Below are 19,655 nucleotides of genomic sequence, written 5' to 3'. Positions count from 1 at the left end.
AAAGATTCACGACCTTGAATTTAGAATACATCCTTAGGACACTAAAAACATGAACAACAAAAAACTATACTCCATAAAATGCCATCATTAAAGTTAAAAAGCCTACAGAATAGGAAAAAATATTTATAAATCCTACCTGGTAAATGTTTAGAATCCAGAATATATAAATTTGTACAGGTTAAGAAGTACAAAAACATATTAAAACTTTATAGTTTTTGGTATACAATTCTTTACCTTCTTGGTTAAGTTTATTCCTAAGTATTTGATTCCTTTTGATGCTCCTATAGGCGAAAACATTTTCTTTTATTTTAAATTGTTTATCATCGGGCTCCTGGGTGGCTCAGTGGGTTAAGCCTCTGCCTTCAGCTCGGGTCATGATCTCAGGATCCTGTATTCAAGCCCCACATCAGGCTCTCTGTTCAGAGGGGAGCCTGCTTCCTTCTCTCTCTCTGCCTGCCTCTCTGCCTACTTGTGATCTCTCTCTCTGTTAAATAAAATCTTAAAAAAAATAAATTGTTTATCGTCAGTGTATGGAAAGACTCCTGACTTCAGTGTGTTTGATTTTTGTATCCTGTAACTGCTGAATATTTTAGAAGTTCTAACAGCACCCCCACTGCACTCCCACCCTATGCAATCATTAGAGCTTTCTATTTATAAGATCCTGTTAGTTATCTCTTCTCTTCCAATTTGGATGATTTTTATTTATTTTTCTTGCCTTGTTGTTCTGGATAGGGCTTTAGTACTGCATTAAATAAAAGTTAAAGCAGGCCTACTTGTCCCTGATCTTAGAGTAAAAGCTTTCAGTCTTTCATTGACTATGATGTTGAAATGCAAATTTGAAGTGCATGATGAAAAAAAGAACTGATGAATTTGTTGCAAGGTTTGTTCTGTAGGTAATATGACCACTGTACCTCAAATCATAATATTCTCCTGATGAAGGAGAAATAAACCTGACTTGACGTTAAGCAGAAACACTCTCCATTCTTTCCCTGGGTGATAACCTTCTTGCTTGGTGTACTCGACTAGAATATCTCGTTCTCTTACTTAACCTATTTAGAAATTCTTGGTTATGAAATCTAAAAATGAATTATGCCTCTTCAGTTGAATATATCTGAATGTAAACTCTGTCTTGTGTTTTTCAGAAGATGCTTATAAGACCCAGGTTAGGATTGATGATGAGCCAGCTTATTTGGACATTTTGGACACTGCTGGTCAGGTAGGTAATTTTCTTAGATCTCTCCAGATTCAGAGGCCAATTTAGGCTTTAATCTCAAATACATTAACCACAAAGAAGAGTTTAACAATTCAAACAGGACAAGAGGAAATTTGCAATAGTGATGAGAAATTAAATAAGAAAAGAATTGGCAGGAAAATGTAACTTATTGCCAACTAGAATATTTTAACATTCCTTTAATTTTTTTAAATATAAAAACTTAAGTGTAGATATAATATTGTCATCTAAGATTATAAAATTAACAGAATAGTTTGTTCTTCCTCAGATGTGTGCAAAACTTGTCTTGAACCCTCATCTGGTGATAGCTTTTATTTAAAAACTTTAGCGACATAAAAAAGGAAGGTCTACTTAACATATATATGGAACCAAGGGTAGAGATAGTTAGGTGAAATGGGTGACATAACCAAGATGTGGTATTATCTAGTACATTAACTTACAAATGTGTAGATAAGAACAAGGAGGAGGAAAGCATTGTTGGTGTATATAAAAATATAGGACTAAAATACTATGTGGCATTTATAAGTAAAATGGACAAAAGGAGTCAGAGTAAAAACCTTTAAAAGCCTTGGTATATTTGGGAAGAGGATGGGGATTTTATTTCATTTCATACTTTAAATATAATAATATTGAAATATAAACATATTAAAGTGCCAGGCATAAAACTCCTCTTTATTGTAAACCTAAAACTGTTCTTAAAAAAAAAAAAAATTTCTTAGAAATATAACTTAAAAACTAGCAGAGGGGAAAGGGGAAATATAAAAATAATAATTTTGAAGTTGAAAAGAAAAAAGAAATCAGAAACATAATAAATATAAGCCTATCAGGAATCAAAATAAATGGAAATGGATATGGTATTTTTCCCAAAATAGTCACGTAAATCGTTGGCATTATATTGAATAGAAGAACAAAACTAACCTATACTTCTTTGGTTTAGAAGAGACCTAAAAGTACAGAAAGTTGACAAATCAGAGAATGATTAGGAAAAAATAATTGTAAAAAGATAACCAAACGTAAAGTGGCTATATCTGTATTAAAATCAGGCAAAGTAAATTTTATTGCAAAAAGCATTATTAAGGTGTAAAAATGTCAGTTTGCAATAGAAAAAAAAATCAAAGATAAATATTGGTCTATAAAATTCAAGAAAAATATATAAATCTAAAGAGCATAAATCCAAAAGCTGTATAATGGGAAACTCTAATGCACCTTTGTCAGGTTTGAGAACACATTTAACTTAAACAGAATGCTGCAGTCAGAATGTGAGCTGGCGTTCTTTTCACATAGGTTCTTATCCTTTTTATTGATTTTTTTTTATCTAATCACAAAAAAATGTGGTCTATAGGAGATTGATTATTTGCTATATATAATTTTACTTTGTGGCTTGGGATGTAAAAATTTTTTTTTTAGAAAATGTTTAAGCTAGAAATACAAAGTCAACTTCAACTACATACATGATGATTCATGTTTCATAAAGTTCTGATTCAATAAAGGAGAATGTTAACAGTCGAAAACCTAGGTCATAGATGCACAGATCTTCAATATATTGTTTTCCATTTGTACTTAAAAAATGTATATATTGAAATGTTTATGATGTCATCTATTTCATGTACCTATTTTTTTTAAAAAACTGCATTAACTGACATATATATAAGCCACTGGAAATACATGGTTTCTTTCTATATTTATGAAATATTAAGGTTATTTGAAACCCATCTATTGATAAATTCATTTGTTTCAAGGAACATTTGGATAATGGGCTTATGGTGGTGGAGGAGGGCTGAAGCCACTGGGGCTATTTAGAATGGAAAAATTATTTCAGTTACTTGAAAGAGCTGTTATCCAAGGGAAAATAGACTTCTTTTCAGGGGAATTTTTAAACCTAATTGGAAAAAGTTTGAGTAGTTAAATTTCACTCAATATAAGAAGATATTTGCAACAACTGAAATACTAAAACCAAAAAGTCATCTAGAATTATGCTTTGGTAGAAAGTGAAATCCTTTGTATTTCTATCATGACGTCTACAAGTATGTATGAGCACTTACGTGGTCACACTGGGTTTTAATGTAATCATGGATAGCTGGATGTTTCTCCTTCCCGTTGGTATAGGCTTGGCCATGTCACTGCTCAGGTCAATAAAATGTAGGCAGATGATTCAGTCTGCTAGTTCTGAGTCAAAGTTTTTTAAGAGGCACTGCTATGCACAAAGATGAGGCAGGTAACCTTTGGTCCCAAAAGGAGGGATACACATGCAACAGACCTAAACCCAAATCAAAGACTAGAACAAAGCCCTGCGAACTCCTTGCCTGAAGTACATCTGCTCTAACCACCTTACAGACTGGTGAAGTAGAAAAACCATGAATACTAGTAGCTTCAGGCTCCTAAATTTGAGTAGCTTTGTCATGCAGCATTATCATGACAATAGCTGGCCAATGCAGTGTATTAAAGGAGCATTCATTAGTTCAGTGTGCCTAAAGATGGACAATATTACCTATTTTTAGATAAAGTGGTAAGTGATGAGAAAGGAACCCACATAAACTGAAGTGCTTTCTAACTCTGAGATCCTGTGCTCTGGAAACAATGAAAAACTTGTAAATAAACAATTTGAAAAACTCTTGCACGTGTATACCCTTATTTTTCTGAGCTAGCTTCAGTGGCAGCCAAACATAGTCAGGAATGCATCAGGCTCAAAAGATGGTGACTTGTTGGTTTCCAAACAATCTGTCACATGCAAGAGATAATCTATATAGTTGAGTTATTAAGACTTTTATGTCACAGTAGGGGACAGTAGAGAACACCACTGAAACTCATTGAATAATACCATTTTGTTTTCTTCTGTAACTATTCCTGTTCAACATTTTTTGAAACTTATTATCCTTACAACTAATCCAGGAAGTAGAAAAGATATTTTTGCCACCTAAAATTTGAATAAAATGGAATGCAAAGAAATTACCTCTTGGAGGCAATACTGGAAGTAGGGCCAATTACTGAAGTATTTGTGCTATGCACAAAACCTTGCAGTGCTACAATAATCCCATGGAAGAATTGTTGGCTATCACCAACTGCCATGTTGGAAAAGACTTTTACCTTAACCGTTCTTCCAGTGTTGAAATTTTCTTTTCAATGATCAATGTTCCTGTCAAATGCTCATTAAGACTGTGTTTGACCACTACAATTGATTAGGTACTCTGCTTCTAGAAATGGACAAATAGAGCTTTTAGGGAGTTTAAATTATTTTTAAGGATGTTCTTACAATGAGATTAAATTTTCCTCTTTATAGTTTCTAACTATTTGTCGCAGATTCCTTGAAAATAACTCTATTACTCATTTCATAAATAGAAAATTTAAGTTTTATAGAGGTTAAATGATTGAACTAAAACAACAGCAAGCTATTGAGCCAGCTATTACCACAGTCTATCTATACTCTTATTCAAGCTCTTTCTTACTTTGTTTCTAATCCCTTAGTATATATGAAATACTATCCTACATAAAGAAAATGCAGTTAGTTGAGTGTCTAACTCAATTTCAGCGCAGGGGGCAGTCTGCTTGAGAGTCTCACTTTCCCTCTGCTCCTCCCCAACTTGTGTGCTCTTTCTCCCCCACCCCCTTCAAAGAAGTAAATCTTTAAAAGCAGAATGGAATAAAATTTGGCCTCTGTTCTTAAAATTCTTGAGATTTGGGGCAGTAGGAGAATACTAAATGTGCAGCAAATTGTGATAAGCAGTATAGCAGAGATACAGAAACTTTGGTAATGGGTGATGTCAGATGCCTGAATTATTTTTTGTTCTGACCTAAATACAAAAAAAGTAAGTCAAAAACAGAAGAAGAGCTTAAAAATATTTTTACATGGATTTAAGTGAAACAAAATAAGTTCAGGTTTAATTATAAATGTATTGAATCATCCTTATTATAAATAATAAAACTAATCATCCTCCAAACACTTCAAACTTTATTTTTTTGGTGTGCTAATATATCCAGTCACTGTAACTTCCTAGACCTATGCATTCCCCCAATACCAGGCTACCTCCTATATTAATATATTCTGAAGCAATAAGGAATGTCATTATAACCTTGTATTTGGTTTAGCCCCTAACCAACTCTGTAGTTAGCCAACCTGGCATTAAGGAAGTCTAGAGACTTCTGCTGTCCTTCTAATATCCGCTCTTGTGTCCTCCTCCTCACTGCTGCTGACTCATAGGCAAGCCTAATAAACAAATGTTATTTTATAGAGAAGGAGGAAGTTGGGAGGGGGTGTTTTGAATGAAAGTCCTTTGTTAAAAGCCAACAGTTCAGGGTGATGATAGTTTCTCATTGGCTGAGTTGCAAGGGTAGTCCATTTCTTATAGATTCAATGTATATATTTTCTTGTTGAGGTCTTTGTTATTTCTGTCCTGCTGATACTCAGTTCTTCCTATAACTGATCCTGAGTGTATGGGCCACCCTCTGGCCTCCTAACTCTACTTTAGTGAGGTTTCTCTGATAATTTTCCATCCTCCCCCAGCCCTGCCACTTTTGATCAAGATCTTTCTCTGGAATCATCACTGATCAAAATGCAGGTTTTCTACCACATTAGTGGTATTATCCCTCAGTGCCAGAAAGGTCCTTTTTGGTTGTCATGTTCTACATAAGAAGGAAATGCAAAAGCAGTTGGAAACCACTTATGACCATGTATAGATGACAAGGGAGGTGAAGAGGGAAAACGTTCAGGTACTTCCCATCCATAGTCCATATTTATTAAGATCATAAACATTGAAGATCACCTTATTTGGTACATCATTTTTACAAAAGTTTGACAGGTATCAAAGTAGAAAACTTAAAGTAATTATACAGAACAGAAGTAATAAAACAATCCCAAATTGTCTGAAGGTTCTAACCTGGGATCCTAGATCAGAAAGTAACCAGCTGAAAATATTTATTGGCATTTATTCCAATTTAGGGGAGAAAGGTTCTTATGGAGGAAAGCCTAGAGTCACATTTGCCTCCTGGAAGTCCCAGATTAAAGCAGGCACTGAAAGCAAAATAGTAAATACTGAAAGAGTTCACTGAAAGAATTAACCAAGTGCATTTGGAAAGACAGAGTACAGGTACAAACATGAAACAATACCTGATGAACTAATTTGAAAAATAGCAAACATTCAAGGATATATTAAATTAGTATCTCAAAAAATGTTGGAAACAAATGTTAACCAATAATACAGCTTATACATTTGCAAATTTGGATAACGATCCAGTCAGATAATAGTTCAGATGAAAGACTGTGAATTCTGGCCCTTCTAACCCTTCTAACCCTTCAGAAAAAGCAAGTGGAAAATTGTCACAGGGTCATGATGTGGATTCTGAAAGGTTACAATTGGGAGGAGGGGGGAGAAGATTCCCCCTTTCTCAAGGATTTGGGAAATGTGAAGAAGAGCAGTTTCTTTCCACAAAAAAGATAGAAGCAAACAGTAAGGAAAAAGCAGACAGACCTGGTTTGGGCATGTTGGGGAAGCTTTCTCATCAGATGCTGTCTGCTGCTTCAATTCTGGGAAATTTTTACTTTGACCAGATGGTATATAGGTCCGGTCAGAGTTTGGTGCTTTCTTTAGATGGGTCACAAGAATCCAAGAATCTATTCCAAACTCTATACCAAGAGTTTGGTAGCACAAGGATCAGTTAGCAATACATGATAAGGGCCCTTCTTGTGAGGTTCGAAAGAATCTTTCATGGAGGTGTCTTTTCAATAGACAAGATCTCCAAGTTGCAAGGTATGATGTTTAAAGTGTTAAAGTCTACACTGAGTAAAGATTTCTTAGGTAAAGGGTGGTGGGTTATTCCTCACAGAAGCAATTAGACCTTTACAATGTTTAAGTATATTTGTATTAACTGTGTGTCAAAAGAATTGGGGGTCAAGTCCTTTGGACATCTTGGGATTATCTCAAAGGGTGAGAGTGAGTTTCAGAGTGAATCTGAGATTTAGAAAGATCAATGATAATGCTTTTGGCCAGGGTATTTAGGGAGGTCTGTAGATTTTACAAGTTGAGTCTTGGTAGTGCATTTGACTCTGAAGATTGAGTACAATATGTACAATGAAAGTGTTATCATATCAGCCAAACAACACAGCATTGTCAAGGCACATGACCAGTAAAATGGGTTCCCTGATCACTGTAGAGTTTAAGAGGGATTCCCCAGGTAGGGTTCATCTTTTCTAATAAAAGAATTTTAGCCACCGAAGAAGCAGTGGCCTGCCTACAAGGGAAAATTACAGTCCAGTTGGAGGGGGGAAAACACAAGCCATTACTAAAGCATATTTGTAACAATGAGATAGGGGAAACTGTATGAAACCCATTTGTGTGAACAGGACTTCTTTGATTGTAATCTAAACAGATGGGACAAGTGAGGTAGGAATTTTTTGTTTCCTTATTAATATTTTCCCACCAATATTGGTTTAAGAATGTTATTGTCAGTAAGCTAATGGTTTAATGCCAAAGGTATAGTGGTAAATAGTGAGAATTTTAGAATTTCTCATAGGGCCAAATTGTTAGATTCAAACCAGAGTTGTCTTTTTATTGAATGAACAATTACTAGATTGTCAATACTGTTAGTCCTTCTCTGGGGCCAATTGTTGGGTATCTCTTGTCAGTTTTTCCAAGTTATCCATTTGGGAGAACATCCTTTTGAACCGCAACAGAGGTTTGGCTCTTAGTTTCCTGGAGTGCATGCTTTTGGTGGAAATAACAGTGCGATGGTTTCTTTTGGTCTCTCTCTAGAGAGTTGAGTCTGGAATGCCCAGAACACTTAATAGCCAGAGCAGCCAGCAAAAGTACGACACCTAGCAAATTTTGGATAAAGCAGCTATCTTTAATTTTATCCCCCCTCTAGATAAGAAAATGCTCATGTTTCCTAGCATTCTAAAGTCATGATCTATCCCAAAGGCATAGTGACGATAAGTATAAATGTTTACAGTTTTACCCTTGATGAAAATACAAGAGTGGTTAAAGGGCATAGCCATGATTATTTCTTCAGTGAACGTAACTAAAAAGATAGTGTCAGGAATGTCTCTCAAGTGAGGGGAATAGCCCTGTGTGACAATATTCTGTGGGTTAATGATGGTCTGAATGTTTTTGGGTGAGTACTCCAAAATATTCCTTTTCTTCACATACAAAGAGGAAAAGGGACAGTTGATAATTAAGATGTCTGAGGGAGCTTTATTAGGCTTTTCTTTGAAGTCCCAAAAGCTGTCTTCCTGATCTTTCCATATCCTAGAATCAGGTACGTCATTTCTTTCCATACAGCAGGCAGAGGTTGAGCCATAAGAGAGAAGCCTGCAATCCAATTTTGACAGCTAGCCCCTCAAGAAAACCTCATTAACTTGCACTTAGTTTTAGGTTTGGGGAAGTTCAGGATGCAATGAAGTCAGTCTGGGTCCAAATGTAGTCCTTGCTCTGAGTCAGGCAGCTTAAGCATTGAACATGAGTTTGAGCAAACTAATTTTTTTCAGGAACTTGTGTCTCTTTAAAGCCAAAAGTTTTAATAGATAGATGCTGCCTTTCTTTGAAGAAGTTTCAGAAGGACAGTAGAGAGAATCAAATTATCTATTTACTATAACAAAATAGGGCCTGCAGAAAACTCAATATCCTCCGAATCTGCTTTTAGGGTTTGTGAAAAAGAGACTGTGAACCCCTGGGACATTACTGTCCAGGTGTATTTCCATTCCTCCCAAGTGAAAGTAAAAAGATACCAGTTATCTTTATCAACTAGAATACTAAAATGCATTGCATAAATCAGTTATGTGAAAATTTTACTTTCAGTTCAAATGGATTCTGATAGCAAATGGGCATTAGGAACAACAGGGTGTCAAGGGATACCAAGGTCATTTGTTTCTCAGAGGTCCTGGGCAAACCTCCATCCTTGGCTGCTGGGTGTTCTCACAAGTAAGAGTGATATTGTAGCACTAGTGTAGGACATAATGAAGTCCTGAGCCTTGCAATTTTATATCATGGGGTTGATGCCTTGAAGGGTTTCTTTATTTATAGGTTATTAATTCTGGGAAGAGGTTTTGAGGTGTCTATTTGAATCTTGATGGAAGGCACAGTATGGATTCTGTCAATGCCAGTTAAAAATCTTGCCCATATCAAGGATGGTAGCTGATCCAATAAGGACAAATGATCAGTATCCCCAGACTCCACTACAAAGCTGTCAGACTAAGCAAGTAAAAGATGTTGAAATTTCATTTAATTCACCCAGTTGGCTATTTTGATTACTATTGTCAAATTGTAGAATTATTTTTCCTTTTGAGAGAGAAGAATTCTGGCATATTTTTCTAAGAAATCTTTACCCCCTAAATGAGTAGGGGCAGAGGAACTAAGGGCGAAGAGATTAAAAAAAAAAAAAATCCCCCAAATGGTCATTGATGTTCTACTTTGGTTGGGTTGTTTCATTTAGTTGAAAATGCCTATCAGGGGCCACCTGGGTGGTTCAGTCAGTTAAGTATCCGACTCTTGGTTTAGGCTCAGGACATGATCTCAGGTCATGGTTGTGGGATCAAGCCCCACATCAGGCTCCATGCTTAGTGGAGAGTCTGCCTGAGATTCTCTCTCCCTCTGCCCTTCCCCGTATTCTCTCTTGTGTGCATGCTCTCTCCCTCTCTAGTAAATAAATCTTCTAAAAAGTGCAAATCAGGAGGAGATTATAATATTTAAACAACAATCTTGCTAGGGTCCCAGTATGGAGGTGGGTTTTTCTCTAGAGGGGAAAAAAAAAAATCCTAAACATCATAGTTTCAACAGGAATAGCCCACTTCCAAAGGAATTGAACCAAAGGCCAGCACAGTTCCAACAGGAATAGTTCAGTCCCAAATAGGAGTCAGACCAAAGGTATAAGGAGCATTCTCAGAAAGGGTAAAGCCTTGAAACAGATGCTGAGGAAAGCCTGGAGAGTTCAAAATGCACAGAGCTGAGCTCAAAGAAAGCAGTGAGCTCAATAGGCTCTGTGGGTACCAAAACCTGTTCGCTAACTATCTTTAGTTATTGGGGGTCATCTCTGGATCCTACTTCTGATCATTAAATAATGTTAGTCTTCAAAATAAAAAATGAATAAATAAAATTAAAGCAAAAACAAAGACGTATTTTACCACTGGAAATTAGTTTACTCAGGAATAGCAGAGAATTGCAAGTCAGAATATGCAATTATGGCAAAACCATTGACAAGCCCAACAAAGGAGAGGAATGTTACTTTTTATGGAGAAGGATGAAGCTGAGAGGGGTTGTTTTGAATGCAAGTTTACTGGTGAAAAGCAAGAGTTTAAGGTGATGATGGTTTGTCATTGGCCAAGGTGCAGAGGTCGTTGATTTCTTATAGAAGATTCAGTGTACATCTTCCCCTGTTAAAGCCTATAATGGATGATTCTTTCCTGTTGATTCTTCTGTTGGGGTCTAGAAAAGACCATTCCTGTAACTGACATTGGTGATATGGCTCCTCTTTCTAGCTTCCTGACTGCACTTTAGTGGGGTTTCTCTTTATTACTTTTTAAATAAACTATCATAACTCTAGAAATAAGGCTCTTTCTTAAGGCGTTACCATAGTAGTCAGAAATACATGCAGAAAAAGCAAAATAAATATTTTAAAATACACAAAAACATAGAGATTAAAGTAAAAACTGATATTATCAGCAATAGCATTAAGAGAATGAGCAAAGGTCAACCCAGTTTTAAATATAAATGAGTGTATGCTCGCAACCAGACTTATGTCCTGAATTAATACAGCTTGATCATAGATTTTGGTTTTGGGAAAACAGGCCCAAGTCATGGTGATTGACTGTGTTGGGTCTGAGACACTTGAAAACAATTCTATACTAGTATTATTACAAATGGAAAAGCCATGAACCCTAATTTTCTAAGGACCTTCCTATTGTTAGCTGGTATTGATGAATTGGTTGCTTGTTAATTGTTTTTTAGCATTGTCTTTTCCTCAAAAATGCTGTTTGGATGATAATTTATATATTCATCCAAATTTATATATTCATCCAAATTATATATCATCATTATATAAATGATAATTTATATATTCATATAAACCATTAGCTTCCTTTTCCAATGAAATAGCTCTAAAAGGTGATGACAAAACCACTTGTTGGAGAGGTAGGTGGAGGGATGGGGGAAATTGGGGACAGGGAATTAAAGAGTGTACTTACCATGGTGGAAAAAAAAAGAAACAAAACAACAACCTACTTGTGATGTCAATATGCAAGCCAGGAAAGCAAACCCGTATGCAAATAAGAACATAAACCAGAAACAAAACATGACTTGTAATAGCCAAACCAAATGTTAAAACAAACAAACAAAACAGAACAAAACATAAAACAAAGAAAAACAAAACAAAAACAGAAACATGGAATAAATTTCCTATATTCTTTAAGATCTTTCTCATCATGAGAGAGATTCTCAGTCTCCATCTCTTTGTTGTTGGAGGCAGATACAATACAAGCTGGTTGCTTTTTTCCTCTAATACTTTTAGCAATAAAATTTTAGAAGTGTGTTTCTGGAAGTAAATATTTTTATAGTTGAAAAAGGAAAACTGACAATCTATATCATTTAGAAGCAAAAGAAAATTATTTTAAAATACAAGATGAAATGTAATATTTTAGAAACATGTAAATCTGGGATCATTTGATGTAAAGACAAGCATTTCTATAGCTAGGTACAATGGTATTAAATAACATAATAACATAAATAACAAACTATCAAAAATTACCAATAATTTGGATTTATGCTAAAGAAAATATGATCTAAAAAGCTTCTACAAGATGACCATTTTTTAAAGTCCTAAACATAAATTTCTGTTAACATGGGAGAATAGCTAGACCATGAATTGTATAAAAATCTATAAAAGATACAGAGCCAGAACAAAGTCCTTAGTAATTCAATGTATATGAAATGAAATGACGAGACAGTCTGTATATATCTATTTACATATCTCATTTTTAACATGATTAAAATTGGGCATCAGTTGGATCAATAATCCAACACTGGATTTTATAAGGACAAAGGAAACAATATCACTATAGTTCCTGATCTTGAAGAGCTTGCCCTTTTATTTTTTACATATTTAAAAAAGAATCTGGACTCAGAACCGAGGAAAGACATGTTAAGTTTCATTGCTGTGTCTTTAATCATATCACCTCTTTAGCTTTCTCTTATAAATAGTGTTCCTTATTAAACCATGTTGTAAGGATCTAATTACTCACCAATGTGATATGTGGAACATTAAGATTTATATTTATCATTTATATTTTTAGCTGAAACTTGGCAATTTCAAATCCAAACCTGCCAAATTAAAAAAAAAAAAAAAAGATACATACTTAGCCTAAATGTACTAAGTAAAATGAGTACCAAGGTTCTCTAAAGTGTACTTTTGATAAAAATAGCTGAAAAGCAGGCTGTCATTCAGTGACCTCATCATTCAAAGAATTTCCTTTAGTATTCTACTTTTGTCATAGACAATGTGGAGCTCTGCATCCTATAATTACTGCTGGGGACTGTGCAAATGGAACTTGCAGGAAGAATAGTCCTTAGTAGAATCTTGTCAGTCCCTAATTATTTATTCCCAATCCCTATGTAATGACTATAATTGTGAACATTTAAAATTAGAAGGGGTTTTAGAGGTCACATGTCTTAGTGTTCAGAAAAGGTAATTGGCTTATCCAAGGTCATGTGGCTTTCAAATGCCACCATTAGAGTGAACCTTGTGCTGTGCCTGCGAGTCATTTGGAAGTCTGGCAGTGATGTGGTTATACTGCTGCCTCTTAAAGCCATTTCTGTGGACACTTATTAAACTGTTTATGATTGGTAATGCTCGCTATGAGCATTTTATCACTTTTTTTGACAGTACTAATTATATTTTGATTAAAAGAATCTTAGTTGAAAACTACCAGTATGGGAAACTGACAAGAACAATGAATCAAAAAGTCAACATGGTAAAACCAAGGAAAAATCTAAGGAAAAAGAATGCCATGGTATAGGAGTTTGTTTGTCCTTTATATATTTTATAACATTTTGCAAAGGAGTTTATTTTCCCTAATTCTAAATGTCAAGGGTATTTGTTTGCAGTTTTTTTTTCTTGAGTTACATTCAGTATATTAGTCCATTAGGAAAAGATTTAGATATAAATTAAAACCAATATTGCATCCCACTGACATCTCTATGAATGATCAAATCAGCAGGAATGATAGGATCAGACCATACCACTAGCTATAACTCCTGTACATCTAAATCTTGAAGGAGAGACCAAGTTTAACAATAAGTGTTGAAAAAGTGAATGAAACACTTGGGCATATGACCTGTATATTTCCCGTTTCCAGCATAAGTGGGATATGTAGAATTAGACAAATATTGTCACTGAATCACTCTCTTCACATTCTTAAAACAACTTAGATTAGGGTTTTTTTTTTTTAATATTTGTGCTCTATCATTCTGTTCTCAAAACTGTTTCATGCATTCAACAGTAAATTACTAGATACGGAACACTGCTCATGCTCTCAACAGTGCTAGTAGCTATGACAGTTTGGAGCAAGTTTCAGAAATGTTTCTTGCTTTTAAGAAACTTGCAATTTAGCAGTAGAAGCAAGAGATACCTGATTTGTTAGGAGAAAATCACTAATGTGTCATTAAAGTAATTCTCAATTAAGTTTAAGAATGAAAAGTAACTGTTTTTCTCAGGCAAAAGGATAAGCAGAGAAAGAACACAGGAGGGCTACTCCCAATAAGTTGTTAATTTCATGAGCAATGTATTTATACACATAACTTCTAACAACTGAATTTGTTAAAAACAAGTGGATGATAATGCCTAACAACATAAACCTTCTAGGAGTAGATAATTTTGATAAATGATGATAAAACCAAAGGTATTAGAAAAACTTCCTTTGATTTGATTTTTTTTTTTTTTTTTTAAGGAATATAGCAAGATTATACTAAACTTTTTTTCTATGTTCTTGCAAAATCAAGAAAACTGCAAGGGACGGGAATCAGAGGAAAATTATCAAAAATCAACCTCTGTACTTGGGAGACAAAATACAACAGGGGAAGACAGAGTTCAGGATAAAGAGGAACAATAGCTTTATTGCTTTGCCGGGCAAAGGAGGCCGGGCAAAGAGGCTGCAGCAGGCTGTGAGGCCTCCAGGAGAAAGGGGCAGGGGAGCTTTATAGGAAAATACAAGACCTAGCCAGTTGGGATAGGAATGGTGTGTGCTGCCAGCCTGGTTAGTCCTCTTCACGTTCCTGAAACAAAAGGCTGAGGAGAGGAGGTTTGCAGAAGAGAAGAGAATAGTGTCAATGTATGTAATGCTAATGTCATTTTCATGTTCATAAAAGTAACTTTGCTATAGAAAAACAAGTTACTTTATAATCGAGCTTCACTGAAGCATTGATGCAGCCATTTTGATTTTTGTTCGGCTGCTTTTAAGCGGTTTCCAAAGGAAATAGAAAACTGGGTTTTTGAAACTAAATCAAGGCTTTTAAAGGAATAAGCTTGGTGTTTCCATGTAGGTCATATTTCTATTCTCGAAGGCCCAGGTTGGCACATTGGGAACATATAATAAGGGGAAGAAAACTTATCCAGAAATAAGGACATAAATTTGGCCGGTGTGACTATTGCTCTTCAGTATGGTAAACAGAATCCTGTAGAAAATCCCTTGGGAAATGCCAGTAGCCCTTATATACTTCATAGTTATTATATCAAAATTAGGGTAGTTCCTCTGTAAGATTAAACAATCTTTCAGTGAAGGACCATGTCTTATGTCACTGTCTAGTGTCTCATGAGTTTTGTTTTTAATCAAGTAGGGAAGAAAAGGATCAATCCAGCTTTTTGTTGTCATTGTTGTTGTTTTTGTTTTTTGGTTTTGTTTTTTTTTTTTTGTTTTTGTTTTTTTTTTTTTGGTTCAAGACTCCCAGTGAACTTATTTTCTGTTGAACCTGTTCTCATGCCTTAGAATCCTTAAAAGCTCTGGAAAAATAAGTGTGTTGCATTTCATTTGAAATTCAGAAACAGATGGAGTTTGGGGAACCAAAATTCTCTATTAGAAATCAATTCTGCAATTAGACAACAGAGCTGCTGTCATTCAAGGAACTTGGGTTATTCTTAGGACCAACTACTGGTAAATAGCCTGCTGATTTTGGCTTCCATAAGCAACTGGAGACAAACTGTGACCAAAAGAATTAGAAAATACATTGCCCCAGAGCTGTTAAGTGTCTTCAAAGTAAGAAAATTCTAATCAATGGAATTTGATGAGGATCCACTTAATAGAATTATCCTCAAGACTTTATCTGTATTCCAAACGTCTTCTAAATTCTGAATTCTTTTTAATACAAATTAAAATGATAATGAACACCTCATTTAGCGATTACTGAAAGTTATAGGGGGTCTCTTAGACTGGTAGTTTGAAACTAAATGATGAGTTCACCCACTACAGTATCTTTAGTATCACTAAGAAATCAAAAGACCTGTTTTTCCTGCCAGGATCCTAAACCAAAAATTTGGCACCCTGCTTTCATCTTTGAAGCAAAGCTTTCAACTCCCAAAGGCTCTTCAGATAAATACACTTTCATACCTAAACATAATACTTCTGTGAGTTGCTCTGACAGTTCTCTGGGTTCTTGCAGCTTATTATCCAAAAGTGCTGTTCTCTCATCCTGAATCAATTCAAGTTTCAAATGAAAGCTAAAATACCTAATGGAAATTCAAAATGCGTTTTATCAGTAATATTTTTAATGGCTCATAAGCTGAGTTCCTCAAAGGATGGAAATAGTTTTAAAACCATTTAAATGGATTCCCCTTTCCACTTTTTTCTTTTCCAACCATAATACAGGAAAGCCCCCATTACGATAAAATGCTATTACATTTCTTTGCAGGTGTTCAACTTTGATTTCAAAACCAAGTTGCTGTTTTGGGAAAACCAAAATGCTTCCTTGTAGAATAACTATATTATTTGGGGCAGATTTCATGTATAAATGTGGTATAGGTCTGCCTTTATAACTACTAATGCTTACTCCTAAACGTTTCTCTACTTCAGTCTTTTACCTAAAGAGAGAGAGAAAATGCTGTTACAGAGCCATGAAAAATAGACATGACATAAGTGAAAGTCATTTTTATCTAAACAACTATAATGAGCTAAATTCAGTTGAGTATCTTTTCACTATACTATAGAAAGTCAATGGAACCAATACATTTATAGGAAGTCTGGTGCCAGTGCTGTGTGAAATGACTGTCATCTCTCCCCTCTGAGAGAATATATTAGTTAGGGTTTTCCAGAGAAACAGAACCAATAAAAATATCAATATTGATATGGGTAAGGGGAAATTTATTACAGTAATTGGCTCACACAGTTATGGAGGCCAAGAAATCCCACAATATGCTGTCTGCAAGCTGGAGAATCAGGAAAGTCTATGGTGTAAATTCAAACCCAAAAGTCTAAGAACTGGGTCCCCCTGATGGTGTACATTCCAATATGAGTCCAAAAGCCCAAGAACCAAGATCTCCAGTGTCTGGGAGCAGAAGATGACTATCTCAGCTCAAGCAGAATGAATTCATCCTTTCTTTACTTTATATTCTATTTGGACCCTCAATAGGTTGGATGATGCCAACTGCATTGGGAAATGCCATCTGCTTTACTCAGCTTAGCAATTCAAATGTTAATCTTCCTGGAAACACCCTCAGAGATAAACCCAGGTATCTAGGCCTCCCTTAGCCCAGTCAAGTTGAGACCTAAAATTAATCATCATGAATACCATTTGGGGAAGCTCTTCCATATATTGATATTACACTATTAGATGACTTCATTCTAGTAGTTGTGGTGGTTAACAAAGAATTTATTGCTTCTTTCACTTTGTGGCGCTGGTGAGACCATAGGAAATGTAACCTGAATAGTGATATGGGTGGTGGCCCCAGGGATATCCTTATAAAACTTGGGGTCAAATCATGTATGTGGTCAAATATGTTGACAGTGGATTTGATGGTGCCACGATTATTCTCTTGACTTGGTCATAGGCACCGTGTTTGCTCTGAAGTTGATCTTGTACTGGACTACAAATGTGTGGTCACAACTGAAGGACAGACAGCAGGGCAGTGGGGTGGGTAGTAGTAACATAAGCTTCCTTTTGGCTTGAATATTTTTTGTTGGGTTTTTTTTTGTCATTGTTTTTTTTTTTTTTTTTTTTTTTAATTTATTTTTTTTTATTTTTTATTTTTTATAAACATATATTTTTATCCCCAGGGGTACAGGTCTGTGAATCACCAGGTTTACACACTTCACAGCATCTTGATGAGAATTCTCAGTATGTATATAATCATTTTAGGGATTAATAATTCCTATGTTGAACCTGAGTTTATATGTCCCCCAATAAACTGTGTAGTTATTTTCAAAACTTCACTTCTGCAGTCACTGGTAACAGCTTTAACAATATTTCTAACCGGACATTTATTCATCTTTTTAAAAAAGATTTTATTTGAGAGGGAGAGAGTGAGCAAGCACAAGCAGAGGACCTCCAGGATCCCCAGGACCCTGAGCTGAAAGCAGATACTTAACCTGAGCTGACAGCAGATACTTAACCAACTGAACCGTCCAGGTGCCCCCATTTATTCATCTTTCAGGGAAGAAAGGCCAGGCAGATTGGGGTCACCAGAGAAAACTGAAATTCTTGAATTGCTTTTTATAATAGAGAGTTGGAGTAAACTCTCTATTGGTGAGTATATAGTGACTATAACATTTATGCTTTTTCATTTTTATGTATAAACCTTATAAGTCAGAATGACTTTTAAAATAATCCCCAAAGCTCTATTAGCTGTGCAACCCATGCATAACATAGTTTTGAAATATGGCAATGCATCTGGAATCCTATAAATCAGACTTTCTAAGTAAGATGTACTGAGAAATTTCAGGAGCATAAATAATAAACAAACAAAAAAAACTACAAAGTAATTTTAAATGTTAAACTTTTGGAGACAGGTGATTCATTAAAAACATGCAGATGTGATATTTTGAGAAGCATGCCCAATAACACAAAGATTTTGCTATACTCAGGGCATGATGAGCAATGCCTTGCCTGGAAAAAAACACAATCAACATATTTGTTGGTAATAGTAAACTGTATATGATCTTGATGAATATGTGCTAGCTTATGCCACAGGTAGAGGATCTGTTAAGAAAATTAGCCCGGGGAGTACCTTCATAGCTTAATATTATAGAGCTGGTGTTATACATCAGCTTGGACTCTTGATCCTTTGAGTACTACTGCATACATTGGCAATAACTCAAAAAATTTGCCCCAAACCTTCAGAATTGCACATGCCTTCTAAGGATTTTTGCCCATGTAGGTTTGTTTATGATGTTAGGTAATACAAATTTCTGTGCAATTCTTAAATTTCTATCTGTGGTAATCCTCAGAAGAGTGAACCCTTTTGAAGATTCTGTCTCTTTTAGAAATCTCTCACAGAAGAGCAAAGCTTGAACAGGGTTTGGGACATTCCAATTAATCGATAGAAAAGAACTTGCTAATTATTTGTTGATACCATTTGCTTTTTAAAATTATGTTCGGTCTCAGTATCTGCTTGGTAGTGTGCAGAGTCTCCTCCACTTTTTCTTGGAAATTGACTTGCTAAATTTACATTAGTGAAGAGATACCAGCTGAGTGCTTCAAGGGGTTCACATGCATAGTCATCGTCTCAGAAATTTCTTAGAAGTCCATGTAGGCATAAGTTAAATGGCTCAGTTATCCTCTAAAAGCTATAATGTCTTCACTAGATTATTGATTCCCTTTGGAACAAGTAAACCTCTAAGGAGTGGCTCATAGTAAAAGTAAATTATAAACTTCTATTAGTGCAACAATTTTATCACATGATTTAATCTTAAACAAAGTACATGACCTAAATCTAACAAATGATTTGTCCTTATGGCCTGCTAGGAAAATAGCAGCATTCAATTACGCTTTCTTCAAAATAGAATAAACTGCTTCTTAACCTGTAAATCCCAAAGAGTAGACTGATGTATGAAAATTTCCAATAAGCCACAAAGCTGTCATCTTAAATTTATTGTCTGTTGAAGATCTACAGTGACGGTTGTTCAACTGTAGAGTATAAGAACAATGATGTAATACTTGTCATATTCTCATTTTATATACATATTATATATGAAAAAGATACATATCTTAGAATATATGGTATATGTGTATTTTTTAATCCTTGACCAGAAATGAGGTGTCACTTTAACTTTTTAAAATGCTATAAAAGTATTTTAGTGATTGTCTTAAAATGACTGTCTGAATATTAACAAATTCCCTGAAGTTTTTAATTCTAGCAATTACACAGTCAAACAATAAGAACCCAAATTATCTTGTAAACAATACAAATAATGGATTTAATCAGAAAATGTTGGTTATTAGACTACGTTGTTAACATATGCAAC

The 19,655-nt window shown here is 35.0% G+C and overlaps 1 protein-coding gene across 1 annotated transcript in view; it reads left to right on the top strand.

The window, feature by feature from the left end:
• RIT2 (Ras like without CAAX 2) overlaps window positions 1-19,655 on the top strand; it is a 381,183-nt gene that overhangs the window by 127,073 nt on the left and 234,455 nt on the right. The window contains exon 3 of the mRNA XM_059410052.1: window positions 1,143-1,216. Coding sequence (XP_059266035.1) covers window positions 1,143-1,216 — 74 coding nt within the window. The remainder of the gene's footprint in view (window positions 1-1,142; window positions 1,217-19,655) is intronic.

The sequence above is a fragment of the Mustela nigripes genome, chromosome 8 (assembly GCF_022355385.1).
Source record: "Mustela nigripes isolate SB6536 chromosome 8, MUSNIG.SB6536, whole genome shotgun sequence".
In the NCBI taxonomy this organism is placed as follows: Eukaryota; Metazoa; Chordata; class Mammalia; order Carnivora; family Mustelidae; genus Mustela; species Mustela nigripes.
Note: the sequence above shows the minus strand (reverse complement) of the source record. Positions and strands in the feature narration are given on the sequence as shown.